Source organism: Cryptotermes secundus, unplaced genomic scaffold (assembly GCF_002891405.2).
Source record: "Cryptotermes secundus unplaced genomic scaffold, Csec_1.0 scaffold685, whole genome shotgun sequence".
Taxonomy (NCBI): Eukaryota; Metazoa; Arthropoda; class Insecta; order Blattodea; family Kalotermitidae; genus Cryptotermes; species Cryptotermes secundus.
Window position 1 is genome coordinate 587,140 of NW_019734365.1, and position 15,076 is coordinate 602,215.

Here is a 15,076-nt window from a genome sequence, read left to right on the forward strand (position 1 = left end):
AACAATGTGGCTGTATGGTGTTATTGTGGACAGATCAGAAGCATGATGATATCAAGGGTCATTATAATTTCATACCACTTTTGATAGGCTCATTTTGTATTAACAAAAGTCAGTTCACCAAACTGTAGTTGGTAATATCAAACAGAAACAAAATGAAAATTGAGACTCTTTTTAACTCATTCTGTGTCACTGCCAAACTTTTAGAATTTCAGAATGCCTTGAAACTCACATGACTTCTATTACTTGTATGTTCTACAGTGTACTTATGTCAGCTAGGGCAAACCAAAACACCCAAAAACTGCGGCAATTCCAACTACAAGGCTAGGATAAAATCAGTCTTCTGGAAACAAGTAATCTGTTCAAATATCCACAAATCACAACATCTAATTCATTTCCAACCTACTAACAACACTGTGATCTGATTACAGAATTGTGTGCAGGCAACAGTGATGCAACAGTGGTTGAAGTAAAATATAGCTGGTAAAGCTAGAGGAAAAACTGTTCCTGTAACAGGCCGTGAAGGCCCATAGGGGTGTGAGAGGTTGAGGATCCCACATCTTCTAGACAGTCAGCTCACAGATGGCAGTAAGGCTGTCAGCCTTACATGTCTGCTGCCCTTTACCCCAGAAATCTTTCTGATACTCATTTCTGTTAGAGGCTGAGTCAACCCCAGGGCCACATTGCATCTGGAAGGATTAGGTAAATTGAAACAATTCAATGATCTCATTGGGACTCTAATCTGAGACCTTCTGGCTTGCAGCATAGTGCCTCAACCAACTACACTACCAAGTGCCCCCTGAAGTAACACATACCTTATTAAACTCCAACAAAGCTATGGCAAAGTAGTAGTTACTGTTGCCAACAATACTCTGTGGCCTGTAGTCTGCATGCAAACTATACCAACCGAGCGACCGCCGCTTGTCAGTGAAGTTAGTGCCAACTTCTGTGGATAGAGGGGTGTTCCGTGGTAAGCGCAACAGATCTCCATGGCCGTTAATTTCGGTTTTCTAGACTGGACTCTTACCAACATTTAAATTAGATATTTCAATCAGAGTAATTAGATAATTCTATTTAAAAGGAATAAGTTTCTGGTTACAGGGTTGCATTTCAAATTTTGGACATGAATGTTTATAATTCCAATTGCTATTGTATATCATTATAATAAAATTGCTGTATGTACAAAACTATTTCTGTTCAGTATAATTTCACATTACCTGTCAGAATGAAAAATTGAGGGAAATAGTGGAAGTATATATAAATCCAGAACATAACTAGATAAGCAAAGCAGGCCTTATAAGTAGCCTTTGGATTTTCTATAAACCTGTTTATGAGAGTTCTTTTCCTGACTATTTCATTATGATTAAATTAGGGTCTGTTTTACTTTTTGACTTGATATTTTCTGGCCTTCATTTAGACCTATTTTATTGCTTATGTGCTGCAGGACCAAATGAATTTCAGTTACATGTGTGAAATTCAGAAATGTACTGAGCTCTATTTCTTCATACTATCCTTCCCTATGGATAAGACTCATCCTTATTTTCTTTTTAAATACTCTACGGCTTTATGTGACTACAGTGAAAGCGCAACAGAATGAGTATTGCTTATAACAAGGACTTCATTACAGTGACAAAAACTACTGGAACTGGCAGTCGCTTGACTAATGATTGCAGTTAGCTCTTTCTATTCGATCCAAACAGAGTATAAGCCTCCCACCCTTTAAGGTAAGGTTGGAAACAGATCCAGTAACAAAAATACCAGATGATGGACAAGGTCAACAAACTCAGTAACCCCACTTTGTTTTGATCCAGTATGGTTTCCTGCAGGAAGCACATGTAGTATAGTTGGTTGAGACACTATGCTACAAGCCAGAAGGTCACAGATTTGATTCCCAATGAGGTCACTGGATTTTTTAACTGACCTATTCCTTTCAGCTGCACTATGGCCCTGGGGCCAACACAGCCTTTAGCAATGAGTACCAGGAATCTTCCTGGGGTTAAAGGGTGGGCAAGGCATAAGACTGAAAACATCACCACCATCTGTGATCTGTCTAGAAAATGTGGGAGCCTTGGTGTCTCACAACCCTACTGGCCTCCATGGCCTGTTACAGGGATAGCTTTACCTTTTATGATTTTCTGCAGGATAGGATCCCACAAACCCAAGTAAAAAGAGACAGAGAGATAAAAATATTAAATAGGCTCAGTTCTCTGATCACCACTCTATGGCACAAATGCCTCACATTCAATGATTTGAACTGGAACAGTTCTGATAAGTAACCTCATGCCAGTTACTACTTGCTTGGCATTCTGTCACTTGTACCACTCTTGATCTCATATGCAAGGCCTCGCCCACAACACAATCTCTGCCAGTAGAACTATAATCTCACACATTGTAATTACTAACATCTAAAACAGGCAACACTTCCTCATTATGCAGCTTCCTCACAACCACAATGGATAATTATGCAAAATGAATAAACAGCAACCACTAAAAAAGTCTTCTATGAATACCACTTCATGTCCTCCAAAAACAATGGTTTCCTCACACAAACAAATATCATCCTGCTGTCTGTCTGGCTCTGTGGTATCACAAATACTTCTCCTGGATGCTAATGTCATCTCCCATGACTTCCAACTGCTTCTTATAGCAGAGAGAATAGTAAATTGAAATACAGTATAATTTTCGGATATATCCAGTTTCTATCCATGGGATATGACTGCTCTTGCATTTTCTTTTTCGGCTTCCACTCAGGAATGGTTAACTTAATCAAAGCTTCTAACACAGACATAAAACTAATGTCACATGACTCATTTCTGTTACCTGTATGAGATTCTGACGGTCCTCCTCAGAACTGCTGATGTCTTCTGCTACTGGTACAGCAGCAACTGACTTCAGCCTTGTCATCTCATTCTGCAAGCTGGTGGCTATATAACGGTGATGAGAGGACACAGTTTAGTGCAGTGACATTCAGCAACATGCAATTAACCAGCTGCCTCTGTGGCACAGAGTTCTTCTTGAAAGATAACAGTTGTTCAGCTTGACAAGAAGCACCCAACACTCCATGGAACCCACACAATTATTATCATGTTCACAAGAATTTATCACTGATTCCTATCCTTATCCTCCCTCCCTAAATCTAATCAATGCCACATCCAATACTATTTCTTTATGATCCATTCTAATGTCATCCTCCCATGCAAGCCAGGATCTTCAAAGTGATCTCTTCCCTTCAGGTTTGCCAACCAAAATTTTGTATGCACTTCTCATCTCTTCCACTCATGCTACATGCCCTGCCCATTTAATCTGTCTTGATCTGTATTCTAATAATGTTTAATAATGAGTACAAATTATGAAGCTCCTCATTATGAAATTTTCTCCAGTTTCCAGTCACTTATTCAAATATTTATCTCTATACGCTTTACAATATTGTGACATGACGTCCAGAACCCGTAAACATTGGAACATAGAGATAACAGAAATGGTGGTAAAACATTCAGTTACTAGCTGACAAAAACACAACCCCCACCCCACCAGTTAAGATGCTGATGAGCTCTGCATTACCTCAGTAGTTCACAACAATGCAATATCAGGAAGCATGCCAGGCAAGGCATAATTCTCATGGTCTAACAATGGGGTCTGTCATGACAGAGCACCAAGTATCCAAGCAAGAACTAAACAATAGACTGTGCAACTGTGAATATTTCTGAACTGTTACAGACATTTGTAATCAATGGAATCAGTGGTAAATAAATCCACTTCCAACCCAAACCTATTGTGTAGTCACCCCCATGTGACAATATTGTGACATGTTGCGCAACGGACAACCCCTCCCTCCCCCAGCAGTAACATGGCAGCTCTGACCACGGTGACGTAGCCTCCCCACCCGGGCTGCGTGGCACCGCTTCCTACTGTGACGTAACACGCAATGCCGCAATTGCTACGTACCCGTAAACAACTCCCATCAGCGTTGCTAGCAACATGGCGCCAAACAACAGTGGTGCCTGTTACGTGGCTGTTTTCTGTGTTGTCCAGAACGAGGGTTTATATAAGGGAACTACACAGCCACTGAAGACAGTTAAAGTGTATCAGCGGCCGAAGACAGTTCTCCACAGCAGTGAACGAGTAAAAGTGTGTGATCGACAGTTCTCAAGTTACAAGTTAGCCAGGCAGTCAACCTTTCAGTTGTAGTCTAGCCTTCGTAGGCCAAGTAATTGTAATACTGCAGATAGCAGTAATTGTGAGATTGTAAACTGTGTGATTGTAAGAGCGAATGTACAATAAAATTTGCTATATCCAATAAGGCGTGAAGTTATTTGTCGCGTTATACACCCAACACATGACAATATGTTTAATTTAAACACATTTTAATTTAATTAGCATAACTAATTACACAGGTTCACCAAACTGCTGAGAATACTGTAAAATAATTCCCTCCTATACAGGCTTTCTTGAAGTGTATAAATGGATGATGAACTGTCTCGCTGTACTCCCAGTTTTTCTCCAAAATCTGATGGATGCAAAAAGAAACTGATCAGTAGCTGATCTATTACGTTGAAATTCATACTGATGATCTCTAGTAATTTCAATTGCACACAGAGTTAATCTACAGAGAAGAATGCTAGATAAAATTTTGTCTGCGGTTGACAACAATAATCTGCCTGATAATTATTACTGTCCCTTTTCAACCCATTTGTATCAACAGGTATAACAGCTTCCTTTCACTGCTGTGGCAATTCTTTCCTATTCCAAATATAAATAGGAAGTTTTTGGATCTCAGAACACAATTTTTCACTTCATATTTAGACTAATTTTACTGTAATTAGATCAATACCTAGTGATTTATATCTTTTCCACTTTTGAATAGCAATATCAATCTCACAAGAATTAGGCCCAGGTACTGAAGGATCTGCTGTGCATATTATGGTCTGCCTAATATCCTTAATCCTACATACATTCAACAGCTGATAAAAGTACCATAATTCTTCCTCCTATACAAAATACTTGTAATCTGACAACCTGTAAGCAAATCTTCCACCTCATTTCTTACAAAGTTAGTCTTAGATTGGTAATCTTTCTTAAATTACCGGTCACAGTAGCTGCATGGCCTAAGGCATGAGCTGTCTTTGCTCACTTGGATGCTGGGATCATGGGTTCGAATCCCACTCAAGGCATGGATGTTTGGTGTGTGTATGTGTTTTTCTGTGTGTGTGTTGTCCTGTTTTTAGGTAGTGGCCTTGTGATGGGCTGATCACTTGTCCAGGGAATCCTGCCATCTGTGAAAAATGTTTATGAAACTGAGGGTCTGAGTATGGAAACAGAGGAATGACCATTGTTGGAGCCATTATCAGGCAACTACTACTGAAGACACTAAGGGCTGGAAAAGACTTAGAGCGTGCTCTAGTGATTTGTAAAGTATAAAACTCAGTGATGGTGCTACAATTAAGTGTTATGTGTTAAAGTTGTTAATAAATCCAATACCCAATACAAAAATCGTGGAAATATCCACATTCCAACATGAGACAACTGGTGTCACAAGTGGGAGTAAATTGGACTGATTGATTGATATAACTGAGTTGTGAATTGTGCAGTGTCATAGTTCAACCCATGAGACGGATAATTATGGCAGATTTCAAACATCTGAGAGCTGAAATAAGAGGACTTCAAGCAATGATACATAACAACCAAGCCAAAATAGGGGCTGTAATAAAAGCCATTCAAGACAGACAAGAGGAAATTAGATCTGGCAAAGTGAAAATGAAAGCCACGGTAAGTGCCACCTTAAAAAAGATGAAGTCATAGCAAGAAGAGAACATGATTTGCCTGGTAGAAGTGGAGGCCATGGATTAGAAGGCAAATCCCTAAGAAAAAGAGACTGCAGCAGAGCAGTAAGAAGTTCCTAAAGAAGAGGCTGCATTGAAAACTGTCACAGTACTGAAGAAGCAGTATGAGGACTGGCATCTAGCCACAGTGCTGTTGACAGCTGCAGAAATGGACCCAGGGCAGTGGTGAGTCCTGGAAGAGGGCTGTAATGCTGAGTGGTAGGTAAGTACATATCTGAAGAGACTTGCATTTCTTAGTGACAAACTTTATTCACTGTATTAAAAGGGTTAAGATATTCAGAAAAGCAAATGATGATGGCAATGACAGTAGCACATGAAGCTCAGAAGTCAGCACCACCCAAGAAATGATGTTTCTTGACAGAAAGTGTAACATTCATTTAAATGGTTGTCACATACGAAAGACACTCCTACTACCATGATAGTGGAGTACAGGGTTATATTCTGAACATTTAAGTACACTCAACTCTCGATTCTCCGGGATAATGGTGGGGATGGAAATCACGATTGATCGAAAACCTGGTTAAGACAAATTTTATTAAAAGTAGTACTGTAATACTGTACCTTCATAATACCTACCTACCTACCTACCTGTATTTAAATTTATTCAACATCATTTTTATGTCATCTCATGGCCTATTTAATACTTTTTTTACATTACACTGAAGTATGAATTAGTTATTTCAATCACAGTGTTCAACAACATCCAACACTTTTTACGAATATTCACACTTAACACTTAAAAAAAATTTAATATTGTCAGATCAGCATTGCTTTGTCGAGATCATCAAATGTTGATTTTTTCATGGTTTTTCTCTTCTTCATTCCACTTGAATTAGAAGAGGAAGCAAAGGAAATTAAATGATTCTTTTATTTTTTCAAATCACAAACAGTTTGTTCTCCAATACCGTATTGCATTGCTAATGGTTTAACTACACCTCTTTTTCCCAACTGATTGATAATTTCAAGTTTCTGTTGAATACTTAACACAACATGCTTCCTTTTACACCCTGACATTTTGCTAACGCACTTGAAGATCGATACAAAGAGACTAACTGGGGCGGTGTATCTGTCCTTGAAACTTTCCACAAATCCTTGCAGTCTTTCACCCATACCCTAGAACACTGTGTTAGCATAACGGGACCAAAAAATGCAGAGCTCAGTTCACACTAGTGCGAAAATAGTGTTACAACTCACCATGTGAAACAAAAGTGAATGAATATTAAACAATACATAAGCCTCAAAAAAGCCCTGGTTAAGCCGCAAACTGGTTTATCTGCCCCCGGATAATCGAGAGTTGAGCGTACTCATAAAATCCATCATATTATAAAATCTATAACTCACCTCTTTCATTTAATGCTTCCTTGTCACGTGTTATTTGTGTCAATGAATCTCTAAGAGATCTAATTTGTTCCTCCTTTGCCTCCAGTTCTCTATGGATTGTCATTTTATTTTCAGCTAGAGATAGGGCAGCTTCTTCTTCCCTTTTGTGCAATGTATCCAGTGCTTCCATCAACTTCGTTATCTCCTGTTGAGCTGTTGTTAGATTTTCAGTTAATGTTGATACATGTGCATTGCTTGATTCCTGTTTGTGTGTTAAAAAACAAGATAATTGTCCTCCTCATAAATTCTGAAGTCTCATAGGAAATTTTAATTTCCAAAGCACTGTGATATTCTGTGCCTAATTGTAACAAGCTCTGGTATTACAACCTGTGGATTTTAAACCAGCCATCTTCAGACTCCAGAAAATTCAATTCACATCACTGCACTCTACTTTCAAAAGATCTGATTTAATATTAACTTTTTTTACCAGCCACAGTCCTCCTTGTGGCCACTATCCAAGGTGCTTCCTCCACCAAATTCTGGTTGCATTTGTCCTCATATCTGTGATACCTGACCAATATAATGAAACTTGCTTGACTTAAATATCCCAAAACTAATGAAAACTCATTTACATAATATGTAGTTGACTTACTGACCCTGTCAGTAATGCAGGCCATATAGCATCAAGTGATGGATCATGAAAAATGAATTGAAAAAGATGTGGAAGGATCTGCCATTGATCTAATTTAAGATACATTTGCCTGGAGGGACTGGAGAAAACTATGAATAACCTCAGTCATTTTCATTCCCCATAGAATGGACAATACTTTGTAAGATGAGGCACTGACTAAATAATTAACATTAATATTACTACATCTACATCACCAGCCTCCAAAACAGTTTATTATATATACATAAAATATAGAATACTCAAATTTGTCTGTGGGAACACAACAAAATCACAAAAACCAACGACGGACTCAATGATGTAAAGCATCACTCAAAGAATATTATTCTTGTTTTATATAATCTAATTTACTGTATTTTTATGCCAAGTATTTTAGTATAATTAATACTATTGTATCCAATTTTATTAGTACTGCAGTTCAGTGGTGTATATATGTTAGCCATGTATTTGCCTGATGATGGCTTTTAATAGCCGAAACATTTAGCAGAGCCAAACTAGGCATTGACCTTAATATAGTTGTGCTGCGACAGTTTTAATAAAGAAATTGTCAGTCAGGATACTTGGTGCACTGGCCGAAATTCAAATCTGGCACCTCCTGACTACAATTTAGAAGCGCTATGAACTTCAGCCAGTCTACTTCACATGAAAAGTATATTTTACTGTAATTTATTTCTTAACACAGTCAGGACATAGATTATATATCACTCATGGTATGACAGACAAATGATGAAATGTAAATGATTTAGAATTAAATAGTCATGGCCTAATCAATGTAATACCACAGCACATTCCTGAAGAAACTAAGGAAAAATTTAAAAAGCCCAGTGAAGATAGCTGATGTTGCTACCAAGATTTGAACTAAGCACCTCCAGAAGTTAAGTCCAGACCATTACTACTACACCAACCAGCATGATGAGTATAAGCCACACAATCAATATGTAACTTTCTCAGTTTCCCATACACTTCATTTCCTGAGTCAATTCATTTTTCCTTACATTTAGTTTTCAGTATGTACTTGTTAAATACTTTCTTCTTTTAGAATATGCAGCAATTTTCCAGAATAAATCACAAATTAATTTAGATATATTTCAGTGACTGTAAAAGTACTATTCATTTTACATTTTTCCATATTTAACCAATCAAGCAGAAGTTAAGTTGTCAGCATGTGATAAAAAATATCAATGGGCAACATACTGTTCAGTAAAATACGATTTTCCTTAAACCATCCTGTATCCATTGAATTCCACTATTCCTAATTCTGCCATGTAAGACCAAGTTCTACTCACCTTTGTATCTGTTAGGGTCTGCTGAAGCTGCTGATTCTCCACGCTGAGCTGGGATATGCGCTCCTTATTGCGTCTGATTGATTCCTTACATTTTCTGAGTAATGCCTCAAGTTTCCAAATTTTCTCTGTAAAATAACAAAGAGTCAGTTGCACACTAACCCAAAAATAGTAAGAAAGGAACAGTGAAGACAGCAACAGCCCAACAGATACATATGTAAGGAAAACCCACACTGTGAACTTTCTTGTAGGAGTACAAGATGAAAGACACGATGGTTACATGGCAGCATCATTCTATTTTTCTTGATGACTTGCTTCAGCAGCACATCCAGCTTGTGAATCGCTTGTGAACATTTCTCTTCCAAATTTAATTTAATTTCATAGTTCAATGACACTAACTGCTTATCTCAGCCAAGATAAAATACAATTTACATAAGCATTTGTCTGTTAATATAAACATATTACGATTACAACCCTCGCAGCCAAAAAGAAAGGACACATCACAAGACACAGTATACACAAAATACAGGAAAAACGACTCCCATAGTGGAAGAACCATACAATATGCGAGCTTGAATTAAGATGTATAAGATGAATAATCTTAACAAGTTTTAGTGCATACAAATTTTATTATAGTTGATGAAGAATGTACATTTTAATAATTTTATGAAAGACACATGATGGCAAGCAATGCAATAGCTTAGCATAAATAACGCACCTGAGGATGGCACAATGTTGCCGAAACATGTAGTGAAGTGACATGTGAAATTGAGTGCACTACAAGACGGCCATTACATACATATCGTGGATATTATGATATACAGACTAATTGCTGGGAAACAACTGTGAAACAAATGAGACAATGATCATTGCTAGGCAGTGGCCCACATGCAACAGTGGAAGTAGTTTTTTCTATGTTGTCTGCTCCAAGGCTTTATCACGCAATCAACTGAGTTCAGTTTAGTTAGTGCAGAGCAGTGGAGCAAGTTGGTGAGTGAGGGAGTTAGAGGGCTGCTGCAGTTAGTCCCTGGTAGCTGTGGCGTGGGGATATTTTTGGAACCCAGAGTAAGGGGAGTGTCCACTGCTGGAAGCCTAAGCAGAAGACTGCTGAAGACACAGCAGCCTGAGAAGACTTATTACATGCTGTTGTGAACTGCTGAGTGTGTAAATTAGTGATAGCACTGTAGTTACTTGTAGTTATGTTCTGTTAGTGTTCAATAAATCCAATTACCAATCCAAACTGAGTCTATAGTCACTCCAGCACATGACAGTACAGTTGTGTAAAAAGTAAGGTTTTAGTTACTACATAAATACTTAACCAAGAAAATTATAGAAGTTTCACTTGCCCTCAGAGCCTGTAATCCATTACTCTCTTTTCTGCATGCAACTTAATTTGTCATTCATTTAATGGCTCATATTCTAACTAATCCCCCAGTATTACAGAAAACATAAGTTTTTCACTGCTGTGTCACTGAATATCCAAGGCTGTGGTAAGCTGAATTCATTCTGGTGACATATAGAAAAAATGAATGTATACATTACAGGTAAGAGGCCTATAATAAGGCCATGTTCACATATTTTTGTAGGGAAAAAAAACACTAAGAGCCTCCAAAACATGATGTGGAACCACTGTTCATAGATTCAGCCTATCAGGTGAGTATCTAATTCTTTGCGGTGATGTGGTATTAAACCATGGTATCATAGGATAAGGATTTTATGAAGTGATACAGGGCAGTTAGTTAAAAAATGGTTAGTTCATGCATGGGTGTTTAGAACAGTAAAGATATGTGTTATTATTCCTATTAAAAAAAAGGAAAACATCTAAATACACTTGAGAAATACCATATTTACAAAGCTAGTAAAAAGATTTACATATGAATGACACTAACATCGACACACACAACCCTACATATGAAATACTATACAAAATTACACAACATAACACAACCCCCCCCCCCATCTCTCCCCACTCCTCACAACCAGAACATATAAATACAGGAACAATTACACAGCATCGGCACTAGTAAAGACAACACCACACACTGTGGAGGAAGCGCACACAAACCAGGAGCATGTGAGTACAAAAAGTAAACAAACATAACATAATAATAATAATAACAAATAGAAAACAACATTAATATATAAATTTATAAATTACAGATGGTAGTCAAAAACGGAAAGTAGACTACGAACGTGAGGGGCAAGCTGCCAAGAAAAACATCTTGATACATTTACGAATATGACGACACCCTGGGTGAGGTGGAGTAATATGCAACAGAAATTTTAAAGGATCTTATCCCATTTTACTTAAAAAGAAGACTACAGCATGTAATTTTAACACAAATTAAAACAGTATAGCGGTTTTTAACACAGTTTTAGTAAAATATCTATAACAGAAAAAACACCTGAAGATGGCCGTTTGAGGCCGACACATGTAGTGTTGAAGTGCGGAATGTAAAAGTGTTGCAATTTTGACAGAAGATAAACAATGGACACTAATTTGAACAATTGCAACAGGATGCTGAAATACAGAACTCTATTCAGTCTTTATGGTATGCATCCTGTTGTGTATAATTCACTAAAAGAATATTATTTGAGGCGGTCTACATAACAATAAGTTCAAAAATAAAAAAAGACAGAAACTATCATGTCAACATCTGCTTTATTTTGCTGCTGCTATCTTCCCTACATGTTTCAACCCTTACCTGGGTCATCCTCAGGCATACATGAATACCAAGTATTCAAGTATGAAGACGGGTTGAAACATGTGGCAAAGATATCAACAGCAAAATAAAGCACATGTTGACATGATAGTGTCTATCTTGTCTATTCAATATTTCTGATTAGGTCTGCAGTCTCTGAAAACATTTCACAGTTCCTCTGGCAGCAACTTATATTTGGCATATTACAAATAATTTTGGAAAAGAGCTGTCATAGGTTTTTACTTGCTTTTTGTTTACTCATACAATTCTGAACCTGAAAACACAAGTTTAACATTCAGAAGAATGGTACACAAACACACTCCAGCAACACAGTTTTTTGACCATAAGTCTACTAACTTTAAAAAATCTGACAACTTCTAGTGATTACATTCCTTAAAACTTATGTAGGCTTCTTTTAGGTGACACAGTATCAGATGTTTCTGAAGATAAAATTTCTTGCCTTCAAGTTAACAGAAATATAATCTTTTGCTCATGACATGATACTGCCAATTTCATTTCATACGTAAAACAGCTTCAACATTTGGGCTGTTGCAGGAAGGAGCATTTTGACTGGTTTCATATTTAGTGTTTACAAAATTCCTTCTCAGCCACTCATTTCTGGCAGTCCAGAACACTGAATCTGAGACTCTGAACACTTCTCAGATTCCTCTGATTGAATGTTTGGAAAAACCATCAAAATTTGAACCTCTTCACTCCTTCTTCCTGTTATGTAAATTTTTCAACTGTACTGCTGATTCCCCTTCACTCGAACTATTCCCACAACTGGAATCTGTAAAATTCAGTATTTTTCTTCTCATGGCTCCACTGACTTTCTTAAATTTTTCCTTTGGATACTTCATTTATGATAACTTTTTAGTGAAAAATGTTGACTCTTCTAATAACTCTGGCTTTCAGTTCAAGGAAGAGACAATCTGGATTTGCTCAATTTAAAATTGTTCAAGTCTTCCGTTCTGCTTATTTCACATTCTCAGCTTGAAGAGATGAGTGCCTAATTTCCAAAACTTCCATGCAAATTTGCAATAGTTTTCCTATATTTACAGGAGACTTCTTGTCCTTATGAATACCAGTAACCTTTCATCATCCAGCCAACACAGGTCCCAGGTTTTTCCTGGAACTTGCACTGTGACTGACATTCACACTTACATACCTGTAACATTTAAAATCACAGCTACCCTGTGCACATACATCTACACATTGCTAATATCCAATTCCTTTCTTTTCAGACATATGGTCTGCGGAAAAAATGGGGGAGGGGGGAGTGTACTGTCACACAATATTGCCAGTACAACAAGGCATAAGACTGAGGTAGATCATGATAAATTACATGCATGCCAGATGCTGAGGAACTGTGCACAAGCCCCAAAATAGACTACAGAACTTTAAAAAAATTGTGATACTGTATTCCTAGGAGCTCAATTCAAATAAACAAAATCACTAAAGAAAATTTGCCAAGATACTGCTGACAGCATACTGAGACTATCGTACTATAGAATAAGATGATTTATTACTGTCATCACAAAGTGCAGCCATGGGCCAGTTCAATGCAATCCTCACAACTTTACTAAGCTGTCTCTATCCTCTCATCCACATGGTAGCTTTACAACCAAAACTGTGTTTTGTGTAATAATCATATAGCAACAATTTGTGTTTACCTTTCAGTACTGTATCTGTCTCATTAACAGAAGCCTGCTCCTCTTGAAGCTGTTTGATTTGCATTGGTACAGCTAGCTCTCCTCCAGACAAGTCAATAAGTAGATTTTCTGAATAATTCACTTTTTGACTGCTTGGGTCATCTTCCTCCTTACCACCATTCAACTTCAACAATTCAATTTTTGTATTTAAAGTGCTGATCAAATGGTCTTTCTCTTCCAAATCATTTCTTAAGGCATCTTCTAAATGAGCTTTGGCTTTCTGCTCTAATTGGCACTGTTCCTTCAGCTCTGCAATCCTTCGTAATGCTTTATCCTGACTCTCCACCAACACAGTCTGAAAAAATATGGAATGTTCTCAGTAATGGAGTGGGCGATGATACCGATACCGAAAGTCGCAGTGGCGAAGATGCCTTTTACTCACAAAGTANTGATGTAAATCTCAAGAAGAAAAACATAACATCTCAGCGCTATAAATTCCATCAGATTTTAACAATGTATTTCTCAGAACATGTTTTTGCTGTTTGTGTGAATCCCACTCAAACACACAATAAATACATAAAATACATTGGCATGCATTACACAACCAAGCCTATGAACTGCACCTGCATTGCCGAGATACTAGTATCATTGTCATCACTGTCATCATCTTCGTCATTGTCACCACCAAGAGACGTCACTGATTACTACCATAGCATGAAAAGGCAACTCATCACTGGGTGCGATGCCAACACACACCACACATTATGGGAGAACATCAATCCCCGAGAAAGCTTCATAGAATATTCCGTGAGTTTAAACCTGAACATTCTTAATCAAGGTAACAAGCCTACATTTGAGGTTTGCAATCAACAGGAGGTTACTGACATGACAGTAGGTACAAATAAAGAGGAAACCTGGTAATTGGTATGCATCTGATGAGCCATCTTTGTCAGGCCACAGCTTCCAGATAGGTAACATAGCTACAACTAGAGTTACTTTCAGGAATCCCAAGAGAACCAATTAGGAGTCATACAAAGACCATCTAAGGGTAACTCCTGAGACCACTTCACAAAGTATATGCAAGATAGACAAAGATCTGGCTGCTGACCAGCTGCAACAGGCCATCATGTCCTAACATAACAACTGTCTAGCCAAGACCACTTGCTCACCAAGGAAAAATCTTGGTGGAATAAAAAGCTGATTGGCCTGAGGGCCAAAAGAAGAAGACTACTTAATTTAGCTAAAAGGACAGGCCAGTGGGATACTTATAAGGAAACCCTCAGCTGTTATGACAAAAGAAATTAGGAAAGGCAAACAATCTTCATGGAGGAGGTCCTACCAGCAGATCACTGATGTATGAGGCAGTCCCAGACTCATGAAGATCATGACAAAACAGGCAACCAACAGAGTGAGCATTATTAAGCTACCTGATCATCAATGCAAATAAAATGGAGGGGAAACTCTGAAAGAGCTATTCACAGTTAGTAATACTTGCAAAATAGTAATGTAAAATAATTATAATACTAGTCGAAAAGAGCGCCAGCCTGACACCGATACCGAAAGTCACAGTGGCGAAGATGCCTTTTACTCACAA

The 15,076-nt window shown here is 37.8% G+C and overlaps 1 protein-coding gene across 1 annotated transcript in view; it reads right to left on the minus strand.

The window, feature by feature from the left end:
• The window catches only part of LOC111868906 (golgin subfamily A member 4), a 49,861-nt gene that overhangs the window by 26,693 nt on the left and 8,092 nt on the right, over positions 1–15,076 (minus strand). Inside the window, exons 5-8 of the mRNA XM_023859997.2 lie at positions 13,504–13,837; positions 9,132–9,256; positions 7,179–7,419; positions 2,818–2,921 (exon numbers count right to left, since the gene is read on the minus strand). Of these exons, the coding sequence (XP_023715765.1) occupies positions 2,818–2,921; positions 7,179–7,419; positions 9,132–9,256; positions 13,504–13,837 (804 nt within the window). The remainder of the gene's footprint in view (positions 1–2,817; positions 2,922–7,178; positions 7,420–9,131; positions 9,257–13,503; positions 13,838–15,076) is intronic.